Source organism: Vigna unguiculata, chromosome 11, assembly GCF_037176805.1.
Source record: "Vigna unguiculata cultivar grain cowpea cultivar isolate G323 ecotype 2 chromosome 11, ASM3717680v1, whole genome shotgun sequence".
NCBI lineage: Eukaryota > Viridiplantae > Streptophyta > Magnoliopsida > Fabales > Fabaceae > Vigna > Vigna unguiculata.
In genome coordinates, this window is record NC_140802.1 from 37,988,010 (window position 1) to 38,003,326 (window position 15,317).

Genomic DNA, 15,317 nt, shown 5'->3' on the forward strand with positions numbered 1-15,317 from the left:
TTTCTCAAGCCAATTCAGCATACTTTGAATACAACAAATCAATGATATATGAAAAAGGATGAGATCCACATGAAAAAAGTTCAAAAAATACTTAATTTTCGAAACTTTGATGTGCTCAGACAGCCAAGGGTTTGATAATCAACTTCTGAGTAAGTACCCAGATCAGAAACTCTAGTCCACAAAATTGTCTCGTCACTGCACACAAACAAAACCTAAAACTTCATTTTGTAAAACAAGATTAAGAAGAGGAATCATACATCATCAAAATACAGAAAATCAATTGCACAAAAGCCTGAACTTCAGAAACATTCCGACCCGATTGCAGAGAACATGATTAACTCTAAACTGCTAAAAGAATGCGGAAATGAGTGACGAAGAGGAAGATGAAAAGAAATGGGGCAATAGGTTCGGTTAAATAGGCAGTGAAGAATGAAAGTGTCAAAGACTAAATTAGGGTTTATTGGTGTTGGACCGAGCACAAATGCGAGAAATCTGGACTGGGCTTGAACTTAAAGCCCAAATACATAATGAACAAATCCCTAATTTGTGATAAAATAAATTATAGCCTTTTATAATAAGTAACTTTAATTTTAAGTTTAAACAAACGAGCTTAATAATTAATCTCATGGATTTATACTCAAAAAATCTAATAATTTTTAAATTTTTATAATAATTTTAATACATATTTCATCTATATTTTACCTTATGCAACATCCACAATAGATATTTATTTTAAATAATTAGCATTTTTTTATAAATAAATTTTAAAGCATATATTATATTTCAATTAAAAAAGTTAATAAATAGATCTTTTTAAACATATAAATTACATTTTAGATTATGATAAGCAATTTATACCCGTTGTAAGATCCTAGAAAATGGTGTTTTAAAAGTGATAGTGGTTCAAAAATAGTGAGACTCGATTATTTTAATATTAAAAGGTTTTAGTATAAATAAAATTGTTATAAACGAGTTTCATTATTTTAAAACACATCATCTCTCTAGAAACCACTTTTCTAGAGTTCTCTGACTTCTCTCTAGAGGTTTTGTCTCTCTGGTCGTCTGATTGAAGAACCGAGACCGTATGATTGATCCTCTCGGCAAGCTCTTCAAATTGGACCGATCAGTTTCTCCGTTCGCGTAAGTTGAGTTTCTGCTCTCTTTTTAGTCTTTTTCTGTTTTTTGTTGCATGCAAGCCCTCTTCCGCTTGCATGCGACGTTTTAATCATCAGTATGAGTCTATGTTGGTCAGTGATCATAACGGTATGTCCTGATCGATCTTGTGATGTTTCTATGGGTAGATAGAGCATCCTGTGGAGTTAAAGACGTTGACGTTTATAAAACTGTCTAAACAGGATAACAGGTAAGGGAAGCTAACCACTATTCTTAATTTGAATAGAAAATCCGTAGATGAGCCTGAATTACGTGTTTGATAGATGAATTAGTGTTTGAATTACATGATTTGGTGAATAATTGATTTGTGCTCGAGGCAAACTGATCCACTGCATGTGGGAACAGGTTTGTGACCTAGTATTTTCGCCTAGGCGAGTGACGCTCGCCTGAGCGAAAACACCAGGAGACGCACCTCTGTTCTTGCGCGAAGTCTCGCCTAGCCTGAGCGAGAGACGATCTCGCCTAGGCGAACCAGCGTAGCCTGAGCGAGAGTTCGCCCAAGTTTTCTCTTTTTGCCACTGTTAGTGTCTCGCCCAGGCGAGACTGGTTCGCCTGAGCGAGATGACCTCTCGCCTAGGCTAGACTTTTTAGCCTGAGCGAGAGCTACGACAATAGTAGTGCTCTAATTCTGTTTTCTTTGGTGGAAATGTATGTTTTAATGTATCCTTGTGCAACTTAGGCCCTGTATGGTTGGAATGCTACCATTGATGTATTGTATGATTAAATTGGATGAATACAAATTATGAGAAGATGAGGTTGAAATGGAATTTCAAGGGAAATCCAAGTGGAATTGTAGTGTGTGTAAGGATGTAAGGAATCTATAATGGTTGGTATCCTGAAACTCCAATAATCATTCAAGCTCAGATAGAGCATAATGGATTATGTCGTGAGGAGTAGCAGGAGGTCCTCGTCGTTGGACTTGATCCAGTCTAGACGTGGAGGGGACTTACCCTGGGAACGGTCGGGTGAATACTCCATGTGTCCAGACTCTGCAGAGTTTGGGAACCGTCACAGTTGTAAGCCACCAAGAGATCCGATGTCGCTTACATAATCCGGATATTGAGTCTAGAGTCATGTATATATGATGTGGTGGTCTATATGATTCTGGTGATAATGAGAAAGATTGCATGGTTTCTGTTAATAATTGAACTGCATGATTCCTTAATCAGATTAGCTTACCCTTGCTTTTTGTGTTCCTGTCTTGTGTTGTATGTTTCCTTTTGCAATGATCACCTATTCGGTGGGAGCAGATGTGGTTGCAGTGTCAAAGGCACTTCTGGAGGATGAAGAGCCATCATGTTAGTGTTGAAGAGGAGGTTTTCAGTGGGAGCTTTAGCAGTGGTCAGTAGTACAGAGTTTATTAGTTTAGTTTAAGTGTATAAGTGATATATTTTTATAGTCATACCTTTTGTAAGATTGTATTAATATATTGTGTATACTAGATTATCTATTTTGAAACTATGATGAAACTCCCTATTTTTATTAATTTTAAGCTGCTGAAATTGGGATGTTACACCCGTAGGTTATTTTTAATTAGGGTGACAAATTGAATAAATTTTATTTCAAATTATAATGAATCAATAAAAAAATATTAACCAATTTAAAAATTAACTAAAAACATATTTTAAAAAAGAAAGTCAATTCATTTTTAACAATTTCTTTATTGATGAATATTCAGTTCATTCATTAAATAATGTTAGAAAAACTAAAATTACATTTTTAAATTAAAAATTAATAAATAAATTAGAAATACGTTTATGAAAACTTTTTATAAAGGTAAATTTGAAAAGAGATGTAATTATAAAGGTTGGATTTATTTTTATTCATTAAACACTGATAGCAACATGATAGATTATTTTGATAAAGAAAGTAATTAATCATCCTTAAAGTAGACAAATAACATAATTAGCATACGTTACAGATTTTAAGTAAATGAAAAAGGATTTATATTTCTCCAAAAACACACTATTTTGCAATCAGTTAATTTTCAATAGCGACTTTTTTAGTTATTATTAAAGACTTTTCTTGAATAGGTATAACATAGAAAATCTTTATTTTACTTTGGTCAAAACCTGGTCCAACGGAAAAATAATTTTCTTTTTCTGCCACCAAAAATCTATTTATAGATTCTAATTATTTATACGGACACTGATGTGCGACATATCTACGGCGTTGATTATATTTGTTTGACCAAAAGTGTTTTCTTTGCTTCAACATTCATTTACTAGATTGAGATTCACGGATTTTTTTTTCCCGTGACATTCAAAATTGTTCATTCCAAAATCGCGCATTTTGAACAAATCGAGTCCTTTTTTTTTATGTCTACGTTGAGTACTTAAGAATAATACACTTTGGAAAATCTTATGTTTATATAATTTTCTTATCTTAATGTTAATGGTGTTATTTCATCCCAAGTTAAAGATATTTTAAGTTTGTATTTACTTTTTATATACTCTTGTAATGTATTTTTGTGAGGTTTTGGTTAAATTTTTGTTTTGAAAAATATGAGTGTACTTTGGTCAAATGGCATATTATAAAATTTTTGACATAATATTATTCTCTAGTTATAATTAGACAACAATGATAATTTCTCTTTGATTTTAAAATTTCATGTTATATTATTATGTTGATTATATTGTTTGACCACCTTAAAAGTGTTTTCTTTGCCTCCAATGTATGTTTACTAGATTGAGATTCATGGGAAATTTTTTTTCGGTGACATTCAAAATTTTCCATTCCAAAATCCCTCATTAAATTTATATTTGTTGGATAAATTGAGTATTGTTTTCATGTTTATGTTGAGTATTTAAGAATAATAAAATTTGAAAAGTCTTACATAAGGTTTATGGTTATATAATTTCTTTATCTTAAGGTTTATGGTGTTCTTCCATCCCAAGTCAAAGATATTTTAAAGTTTGTATTTACTTTTCATATACCCTTGTAATGTATTTTTGTGTATTTTTGTGAGATTTTGGTTAAATTCTTATTTTGAAAAGTGTGAGTCTACTTTGATCAAATAACATAGAACTCCTATGTATTGTCTATGATAGGAGAATTGTCTATGTATTGTAAAAGTTCTGACATAATATTTTTCTCTAATTGTCATTAAACAACGGGAATGATTTTTCTTCGGTTTTGAAATTTTTATGTTATATTATAGTGTTGGTTATTTTTATATTTTAGAGTTTTCATATTATTTTTGTGTTAATTGTTTTTATTTTATTTTTCTATTGATAAGATAATTTTTTATATTTAAGACATTGATTTTCTTCGTAACACTTTTTTTCTCATGTCTTTATCAATTTTTTCTGTCTCTTCACCTTCATAGTTTAACTTTTATTTATGCAAAATTCCATAACAACTAGGATTATATGCCCCAAGTTTGTAACATTAACCTAATCTTCTCTTTTTAGTTGTGAATAGAAGTTCACAAAACTTCAAATTAGAAATAATTAAGTTAAAATCCACATAGTAAGAAAAAGTTAATTTCAACATTATAAATAAAAATATCTCCATCATCAACCTACAAGTGAGTAAAATAAATTGCACTCAGTATTTTTATCTTCAATACTCTGATGTACTTACATTGAAAGATTATGCATCACATATGGGGTGTAGGTGTAGTTTGACAATCTCAAAATTTATTTTCACATGTCAAAATTATTATTTATTTAAAATATTACGTCGGATCAAATTATAATACAAGACAATTCTCAATTGAACCGATTTTATAGAATAAATTAAGTTTAAATCTACTACCTTAGTATGACATCAAAGCTATATATAAGAATTTATCGTAATAAAAATTTAAACATATCATATCAACCGTGATCCCATTACTATCACATTACTATCTTAATATATATGATATCAAAGTTATAAAAAATTATTCTAATCGAGATTTATACCTATTATAATAGGCATTTGAAACTCTCTTGATTTTTATTACATTAATATTGTTTGAAGAGTAGGAACCTTCCTAAACTGACAAAAAAAAAAGGAGCAAATATCTTCGGCTGGTGTAAAATAAAATATCATCCATGTGACGTTTGGGAATACAATAAATCCTTAATTATGCAACTTGAGAGAAAACAACCGAACTTGTCCAATGTTATAATGCTTGTCGCGTATTGTCACGTACAATCTTAAATTAACGTTCTTGTTTCCCACTTGATGGAATGGTTTTATTTTTAAATATGAAAACCTAATTGAATATCTTAAGAAGTATCAAAATAATAAAACAAATTAGAGAAATAAATAATTATGCCAAATTATAACATACAATTTGTTAATATCTTAAATTATATAATTTTATGGAAACTTTTCTAAAAGATAAATATTATCTTTTAATAATTAATGTCTAAAGTGTTAACTTAAAAGTTTCAAATGTGTTAAACAATTGTGGATGTCACAAACATATATCACATAGTGACATTTGTTTGCATTTCATTGTAATTACAAGAAGTCATTACTGAGTTAATTTTGCTTATTTAAAGGAGTACATCCACTTATTAAATTTAAATAAAAATTATATTTCAACTCTCACTTTTTGACTCATTATTTATTTTTTGATGATGTGGATCGATATGAATCATTGATTTTTCTAAATAAAAAGATAATGATACTTTATTTAATTAATGATCTACACTAAATTATTATTGTCTTTATTTAAGTTATATTGAGAATCTTGAAAAATTTATTGAATAATACATTTTCAACATTGGAAGGGGAGATTTTATTGAGCAATTGTGTAATTACAACAAATTCTCTCTCTCTTTACTACTTATTAGACGAACACAAGCATTACTTCCCTTCAAACCTAGGAATCTCTAAACCTAGGAATCACTCTCCAACCCTTCTCACATCACTCGGAAAAACAACTAGACCATATGATATCTTATATATTAACATACCATTGGCGTAAAACATAAAATAGACCAAAAACAAATAATGTTGAAAAGAAGACATAGAAATTGCACAATGTTTCTTAGTTATTAACTCGTGCACAATGTTTCCTTATCTCTCCTTGGGTTCCAAGTTTAAGATTAATTCGTCCCATTTTCTCCATGGACTTGGCAAATTCTGCAAAGAATCCTTGAGTTGATTGAAGCTGCTTAGTGATAATGGAGGTTGTGGTAGAGCTACTGAGCAATGCAGCATCTGAATGGAACAAACCTCTTCTCTTAACCACTTGTTTGTAATAGCCAAGATCAAACGTATCACGACTTCCAGGGTCCATCTCAAGAAGTGTGGTGTTATCATTGATGTTCTTGCACTTCAATGTCTTCAGATTTGTTGCATAGTCACTGTCTAGAGTTGGGTCAGTGTCACCCTTGCCGGTGAAATTGTATAAACGAGTTGAAATTGATGTGCAGTGAGCAACACCGATCGTGTGAGCACCTGATGAAGTTAAATATTTGGTCGTTAGAAACACAAAACCTTAAATATCAAACAAAAGTTAAATATGGGTGTCGAGTCTTCGACGGAAAAGATCACTAGGAGGATACAATCCCAATAAGACATGATTTACATATAAAAATTGATACCATTTTAATCCAAAATCTTAAGACAATAGATTTATAGATCTTCATTCTTATATGGTGTTTAACTTTCTCATTTTTATTCAACCTAAGACTTAGACTCACTTGATGTGTTTATAACTTAGTATTGGACATACCAGAAAGCACTACAAGGTCGTTTGCATCAAGTCCAACGTTGTCAAAGAGTGTTAGCTGTACAGTGAGGTTGTGAAATGGAGCAGGGAGACTAGCTAAAGGATCTGCTGCCCTAGAGATGAGTCCATCCCTTCGACCTGTTGGAACATTCCAGAAGGGTCCTCCCTGCAAACCCATGTCAAGCATGGCATAGCAAACAAATTCGTCATTTCCATTCTATGAGAAAGCCCCAAGAATTTAGAACACAGAGTGACATCACTTGTTGACAATTCACTTTTAGTATTTTGATCATTAACAAAGTTAATTTTCATATCCGTAAAAGAAGGAAAAATAATAGATGTAAAAAATGTGTAAAAATGTATCATTATGAAAATACAACACAGCTATTTTTATTAATGTAAAAATAATAAAATATTTAAATTTTAACGCTTAGTCATATTAGTTATTATTATATCAATAGAGAGAATTGTTAAATGATGGTATTTAAAATATAGGTTAAGTTCAAATACTGTAAGACGACTACATTATACCATATTTAATATTAAAAAAAATAGAAATATTGCTAAAAGAGAAATTTGATGTTTAAAAGAATGTTATAATTTATCTTGGTTTAAAGAACTATCCTGATTTTTGCTTATTATTTCTGTTCTATTGACTAAAAAAAAATAGTTACAAATATTAAAAGCGAAAACTACTATATTTATAGAAACAAAAGTATATTTGAGCGTTTATCTACTTTAATATTGTGAACTAATACAAATAATTAGAAGCAACAACACCAATAATGCTCAAATTATTAGTGAAGAATGTAGGCACATTTCCAATACAAGTAATGCAATATGTTTTTTTTTTCCACAAGGAGACAAAATTATGTTATTGTAAGAGCCCATGTTTGTTTCCTTGGAGAGGAGGATGAAAACGTTTAGTATACTTACAATGGCATGAATAGAATCTCTAGCAGTCAAAGCCAAAATATCAGCACAAGAGACAACTCCAGGGCATTCAGCTTCAACAAGGCTCTTTATTGCGTCAATGAAGCTAAAGCCTCGGAGTGTAAGATTTGGAATAGAGTCCTTTTCAGCTTGATTGTTTGGTGTTGAGTTCACAAGCACTGATCCGTCACAACCCTGAAATTAGTTAACAGATAAAACATGTTTCTTAAGATCACCTTCAACTTGAGGGTAAGAGATATTGTGCATTCAATTTTTCACGACAATTTAGAAATATAAAGTTGGTTTGAAAGGAAGAACAAAGAAGTCTTTGAGTTCAATTTTTCCAACCAACAAATACTAACAACTAGCATTGTCGATAGATAAAGTTCGACCTCAAAGTTTCAAGCTAACCAGAAAATGAAACAAAGACATGTGCATACATTGACAAAACAATCATGGAAGTGAAGTCTTATGAGAGCAGCTGCCAGAGATGGAACATTTCGGATGTGCTCAGCAACATATTTCAAAATGATCTTCTCAGCATTTGGACAACTTTTGGCATAGAAACCAAGTTGCAATTGAGCTTGAGTTGACCCGATTACTGCTATGAGACAAATAATCAAAGCCTTGAAACTCTGGCTTCCCATTTTCCACTTACTTGGTTGAGACCTTAATTACCAGAGAAACTGTATAAAAACTCAGGTACTTCTTGCAAGAAGCAATAACTTCATGTCCCTGGTTGAACTCAGAAAGTTTCTAGTTATTTATAGTACTCACCTTGTTACAATATATTAAGGCAAATTCGGATGGTCCATGCAGCATGTTACGTACATGTTACTTTATACCACATCCTTCCATTTAATAATGTTAGCACTCTAATAAAAAAGGACATGTTTAAGCAATGAATTCATATACAGTCTATCTTCTAACAATAAAGAGAGAGATAAGAAGATAAAAATATGAGATAATATATATAATTAATGGGAGAAAGAAAGAGAGAAATTATATAAAAACACAACGCTAAATAATTAGTTAGTTGGGTATGTCTCTTTTTTAAACTTTTCATATCATATACACGAATATCTTTAGTTTATATATAGTGGTAACATCTTAAGCAGATTCTTGGGGTGGTTAACGCATATATGTACAAGAAAGTGATGTGAACTTGCTAACAGCAAATAAAATTACTGTTTAGAATGCTGGTTTTATGGAGGAAATTAAGAATGAAAAAGTTGACTTGGTTAGCATATATGTGTGAGGCTACATGCATTATTATCCTGTAGCAAACTTGAGCTGTCCATGATTCAAAGTAAATTGGGTAGCTTGTGGCAGCCATCTTTGGACAAATTCTTAGGATATATAAGAAATGAGAACGTGGCACATGAATTATAGAGTGGGTGAAGAATACTTGCATGGTTTCTACAATCATTATCGTTATAATATAAATAAAACACTCGAAAACGACAAAGATAGAGACAAACAATCGTCCTTTCTTTTGGCAAACAAAGATAGAGTAAGGGTTTGTTTGGGTGATACAATAACATAATTTAGGGTTTATTCAATATCTGTAATTTCCACCAACTTTTTTATGAATACCTGTAAAAGAAACATAAATTAAAGTCATCCCTTTTATAAATATAAATAATAACATGTGCAGTTAATTTTTTTTTAATGTATTTCGTATAAAACTTTCAAAATTAGCCTAATACACTGGTTTTAACTTATGGAGGAAAAAATAATTTTTTTTTGCTTTTCTATAAGCACTTATACATGAATGGTTTTTACAACGAGAGAGATGAAACTATAAAGTTAAACTGTTTTCATCTAAATAAACCGTAATATATTTTATTAAGTAAACTTAATGAATACACCAAAAAAAAAAACGATTATAGTCATGTCATAAGTTCTTTCAAACACTTAAGAAGTGCTTGTATCTTAAAAAAATCTATAGGTTATAAACAGACTATGCATAGTGGGAAAAATATGTATAAAAACATTGTGTTGAAGAGATAATCAGTGCTTTTGTAATTGGTAAAAATAACGAAAGCTTCTTCAAAATAAATTGAATGAAATAATATATACTTAATTTATATATATGCATGGAAAAAAAATAAAAAATGGGTGCATGTTATGAAACGTTGAAAACTTGATATTGCTTTGCTGGGATGTCATGTTATGAAACAGGTGGAGACTAAGTTGACCATGTCCATAAGCAACTAAGCATTAGAATGATAAATTTTAAAATTTAAAGTCAAAAGTATATGTAAAAGGAGATTGTTATGGCTAATGTTGTGCAGAGAATATCGCAGCGTGGACATGACCAAAATCAACACATTATAGCTTAATTAAGTTAATGTGTTTTAATAAGCACTGAGCAACTCACGCAACCCTAATGGATATGGATAACTATAGGAGAGTTACCTTCCTTTATGATTAGGGAATTCGAATTTCAAAACATTATATATATCATCTATTTATTAAAAGGCTGTTTAAAGTAGTCTTAGAAAGAACTTGCGAGTTTTGAGTTTTTTCAATAAACATTTTGATTAAATTTCTTAAAATGGATGTATTTTTATTTTGTATTAATTATTTTTTATACAATAGAAAATTAAATAGCAACATGATTAAACCATTAATCTAAACCACACACTTATATAAAAATTCGTTTACCTACATATTAGGATCCAAAGCTAAAAGTGAGTAAAATATATATCCTTTTGAGAATAGTGACTTGGAAATTTTCAAACTCTCAACGGTATCATCCAGGAGGAAGCAACCAATGAAAGCAATTGTTTATGTTTATTTAGATATCAACTAGTTTGATAATGTGTCGTGATTAAAATTAATTAAAATAAATAATTTGAGGTTTAATTAGTCAATCTTACTCATTCTCGTTTGAATGTGTCAATTGCGTTCCAACTTTTATAAAAGAGAATAAAGTAGGTCCCTTTAAATAAAAAATAAATTATTAACATCGTTAAAGACATGCCATGTATCACTCTCTTTTCTCTTTTAATTTTAATTTTTTTTTATTTTTGAAAAAAAATTTGTTGCCACGTGTTCGATCCCTACTGTGACACATGACAAGGTATAGAACAAACTACTCTTAAAAACACAAATTAAGATCATTTAAGAAGATTTACAAGGCAATGAATAAATATTTTAATTCCTAAAAATAAATATTTTTTAATTGAATGTTTTTTTTACACATGGCATTTTTTATATTTTTTTAAAAAAATTGAAAAAAAATTGAAAAAATCGAGGAACTGACACGTGTCACCACATTTAACACCGTCTAGCCAAACTTAAAAGAAATGGCAAACTTGAGACGTTTTAACAAAAAAGGAGACTAATTTGAGATTTTTAAAAATTTGGGTACCATTTTGAGATTTTGACTCCAAAATGGGGACCAAAGACATAATTAAACAAAAAAAATTATGTATATTAGTCTTTTGACTAAATTTATATATATATATATATATATATATAAACTATTTATTTTAATAATTTTATTTGATTTAATTTTTATCCATTAGTGTAGACAATGCATTCAAAATCGTCAAATAGGTTTAGTTTCATAAAAAACGAAGTTTTTCAAAATATTTTGGCATTTATGAAATTATTTGCACAATTATAAGCTTCGGACGAAGCCTATAGTTTTTGCACATATAATGTCAAAAATGTCACTAGTGGCATTTTTAAAAATATTTGTAGAACCAAAACATATTATTCTACCTAGGGTTAAATTTTTAGAAAAATTACTTTTATGCCACAACATTTTTAGACTCTCATTGCTCATAACCCTTTGTTCCCAAGTTTTCTCTTCTCTTTCGGTTTTTATTTTTGCATTCTTTTCTTGATTTCTCACTCTCGTTTGCTTCCTTCATTCGCAACTTCTCATCGCTATGTTTAAAGAGGTTTTTATGTTCATTATTCAGGTTTATTGTATTTGTTTGTTTGTTCACCATTTAAAGAGCTTTCATGCTTAGGTGTTTTTTCACCGTGAATCATTTTTACATATGTAGCTTATTTTTGGTTCATCTGGTGGTATTAAATTTTGGTTTAATTTTTTAAGTTCTTTAATATAGCATGGGAGTTACTAAATGAAAATATTTATTTTTAGAAACCACAATAGGCTTTAGTTCAATATGCTTCAGTTACCCAAGGAAGTGAAGCCTATAGTCGAATAAGCTTCAATTGTTTTAAAGAAATGAAGCATATTCCTTTATTTTTTTATTTTTTATTATTTGTTATAATTCACCCTTTTGCTACACTTGGTTGTCACTCCTATCTTCTCCCTTTCGCTTGTGGCTCCTTTCGTTCTCGTAGAGGTCGCTCTCGCTCCAATCAACCTTGAAACCTAATTTGTTATTGTGTTTATTGGGACAATCTCACAATGTGTTTATTGTGTTTGCTATGCCGACACCGGAGTCTCAAACCTCCTTGGCGAATAAGTGCACGACAAGAGTGGTATTGGAGGTGAAGAAAGGGTGCTGAGAACGCAAACCTCACGGATGTGAACGAAGAGGCAGAGGAAGCATAGTAGGGAGTGGATGGTAGCAACAATAAATATGAAGCTAAGTCGAGGTAAAGTATGTCGCCTATGGTGGAATTAAGAATTCATGGAGAATTTGGGAATGAAATGAAAGTAGAACTTTTTATGTTGGTTGTACCATAAACGACAAAGAAAGTGGAAACTTTATATAACTTTTTTATATATGTCGCGACAAAAGTGGTATTTGAGACAAAAAAGGGGCGGTGAGAATGCAGATCTTAGGGATGTGAACAAAGAGGTAGAGGAAGCAGAATAGGGAGTGGATGGTAGCAACGGTGAGCATGAAATGAAAATGAAACTTTTTATGTCGGTTGTAGCTTAATCCACATAGAAAGTGGAAACTTTCTATACCTTCTTTATCTATATCGGTTTTTTTCTAATTGATATTGTGTATTGACACCTCAAAGTCCATCTATCATTTGTGAGAACAAGGAAAATATTATTGAAAAATAACTATAAATATATAAATTAACACTTTTTATCATTATTAAATGTTAATATATTTTAAATAATTTACTTTTTATGATAATTAAATATTAATATACTATGATTTTGACCCGTGCAATGCACGAATCTATTGAAATAAAAATTTATTAAATATTTATAAGAATGCATTCTATTATAATTTTTTTATAAGAACATTTGTTATATATTTTTTTTCAATAAATTTTATTAATAAATTTTAGATAATTTAATTTTTATGATGATTAAATATTAATATATTTTAAATAATTTAGTTGTTTCAAAATTTGATTCACTATTTCAAAGCTCAGTTTTAGTTTTTTCTTTTCTTTTTTCAGTATTTGGTACTTTGTATTAAAACAGACATTTTAGTACTTAAAATTGTTTGAAATACTTAGACATACTATGCTTACTTTGGTTTTTTAGTCTTTTTGATTAATAGGTTTTGAATTAGATGAAAAATCTCAATTTTTGATAATTTGTGTAGAAAAATTATTTTTTTTATCTATACTATTTTGGTGTACACAAATTTGTTTAGTATTCGCCCTTTGTTTTACACAAATTATTTTCAATTTTAACTTTTAGTAATTACTTTTTATAATTTAAGTAATTATTCATAATAAAAAATTATTAGTTTTACCTTTTTAAAATTATTTTTTTACATTCAAATAATTACTTATGATAAAAAATCAGTTTAACACTAAAAATATTACCTATAATAAAATTATAAAAAATATTTATTTTTACAATTATCATTTCACACAAATCATTTTATTTTTTTATTGATATTTTTATTTTAATAATTAAAAATTATTATTTAGTTTAATAAAAATTTTGCTACAATAAAAAAAAGGCACGTATACGCATAGTACATATATTTCTACAAATGTCAGTAATATATATATATATATATATATATATATATATATATATATATATATATATATATATATATATATATATATATATATACATATTTCCCATATTGATCATGATAATAATTCAATATTAAGAAAAGTATACAATTAGGTATTTAAAGACCAAACATTTACACTTTCATTCATTAACAAGAGTATAAAATTTTCATTCCATTACTTTTTGTGTAAATTTCGCGAATATTGAGATAATTAAATGTGTTTATTCTTTACTAATTATACATGTATTTATTGAAAAAAATTAAAATTAAAATTTAATTAATATTTTTTTTTGTAAATTTAAAATCTTTAATAATTTACTTCAAAATTAATTGCTTGTTATTCAAGATTAATCGTTCCACTATCTTAATTATCAATAGAATTAAAATAAAAATAATTAAATTGATGGTTTTCTTTATTGTTACAGAACTAAAAACAAAACAAAAAATGTCGTTACTTATTATACTCATTATTAAAAAAAAAAAAGTCATAATATATTACTTAACTAACATACTAATAATAAATTGTTATTAAACATTTTATACTAATAATTTTTATTTTCACACAATTAACTCATTCAACTCAACTTACACTTTTTTTATAGCATGGTTTTGAAAAAAAAAAATCAGGTGAATAATTATTATTTAGTTTGTAATCTTTAGAATAAAAATTAAATTTCGTAATACATAATAAAATTGATGAAAAAGACAAGTTCAATAGAGCTAATTTTGCTTACTCCAATCCAATCCACCGACACTTTTAGTGGTTAAAACTAATCTTCCTCTTTCGTTCCTTGTTTGTATTTTATATATATATATATATATATATATATATATATATATATATATATATATATACATAAACTATATCTTAAAATTAGCCAATTATTTTCATATGGTACTAAAGTAATTAAATAAAATGTAACTTTACTAGTGACGACGTACACTCGAAGAGAATATGAATGTATACTTTGACCCCAAATTGAAGAACCAATTTTAAATTTGTCCCAATGTTTAACCGGACGTGTTCTAAATTTGCCCCACAACAGGGTAGGTAGAATGTCAACTTGATAAGTAAGGAGTGCTCAAATTAAACCCTAATAAATAATCTCTCTCAATACTGTGTCAAAAGAAAGAAGTGTATATTTTAAGTCAAATAGGTAAATAAAGTTTATAATTAAAACCCCATCTCTTGCATTGCATCTACCATAATTCCTGCATTAGCTCGTAATTCATATTAACCAATAACTAATTTTCATCCATAAAGAATAGCCTTGACTTATGGAGTGCATCAAACATGGAATTTTAAAAAATAAATAGAAAAGAGAAAATTTAGGTTACCAAATTAGGTTTTTATTTTCAAAATAAGGAGTGACGGATCTTGACCAAAATGTGTGGAAGAGCTAAAATAATATATTTAAAATTTATATATTTAACTTTACTCTCACTCATTTAATAAAAATGAATACATAATTTAATATAATTATAACTATAAAAGAAACTACACATATATAAAGGATTGTCCATCATTTTTTCATATCTTTGAACTTATCAAATAATTCAATCATAACTAAATTTTTAAGCAATTTTTTGTTCAATATAAATAA

The 15,317-nt window shown here is 28.6% G+C and overlaps 1 protein-coding gene and 1 non-coding gene across 2 annotated transcripts; both read right to left on the bottom strand.

Moving 5' to 3' along the window:
* Positions 1-107: 107 nt before the first annotated feature.
* On the bottom strand, positions 108-205 carry LOC114170946 (small nucleolar RNA Z157/R69/R10). The gene has a single exon (XR_003601297.1). It is a non-coding gene; the product is annotated as a small nucleolar RNA Z157/R69/R10 (small nucleolar RNA).
* Positions 206-5,884: 5,679 nt separating this feature from the next.
* LOC114168855 (peroxidase 3-like) lies at positions 5,885-8,528 on the bottom strand. Its single transcript, XM_028053823.2, has 4 exons — positions 8,221-8,528; positions 7,784-7,975; positions 6,851-7,013; positions 5,885-6,573 (listed from the first exon to the last, which is right to left on the bottom strand). Exons 1-4 carry the CDS (start codon positions 8,425-8,427, stop codon positions 6,161-6,163), a joined length of 975 nt encoding a protein of 324 aa, XP_027909624.2. The 5' UTR covers positions 8,428-8,528; the 3' UTR covers positions 5,885-6,160.
* Positions 8,529-15,317: the final 6,789 nt, after the last annotated feature.

Coding starts and splice junctions, on each gene's coding strand:
- LOC114168855 (XM_028053823.2), bottom strand. CDS start 8,427: ATGGGAAGCCAGAGTTTCAAGGCTTTGATTATTTGTCTCATAGCAGTA. Junction 7,976..8,220: donor TCCATGATTGTTTTGTCAAT/GTATGCACATGT, acceptor AACTAATTTCAG/GGTTGTGACGGATCAGTGCT. Junction 6,574..6,850: donor CGACCTTGTAGTGCTTTCTG/GTATGTCCAATA, acceptor TAACTTCATCAG/GTGCTCACACGATCGGTGTT.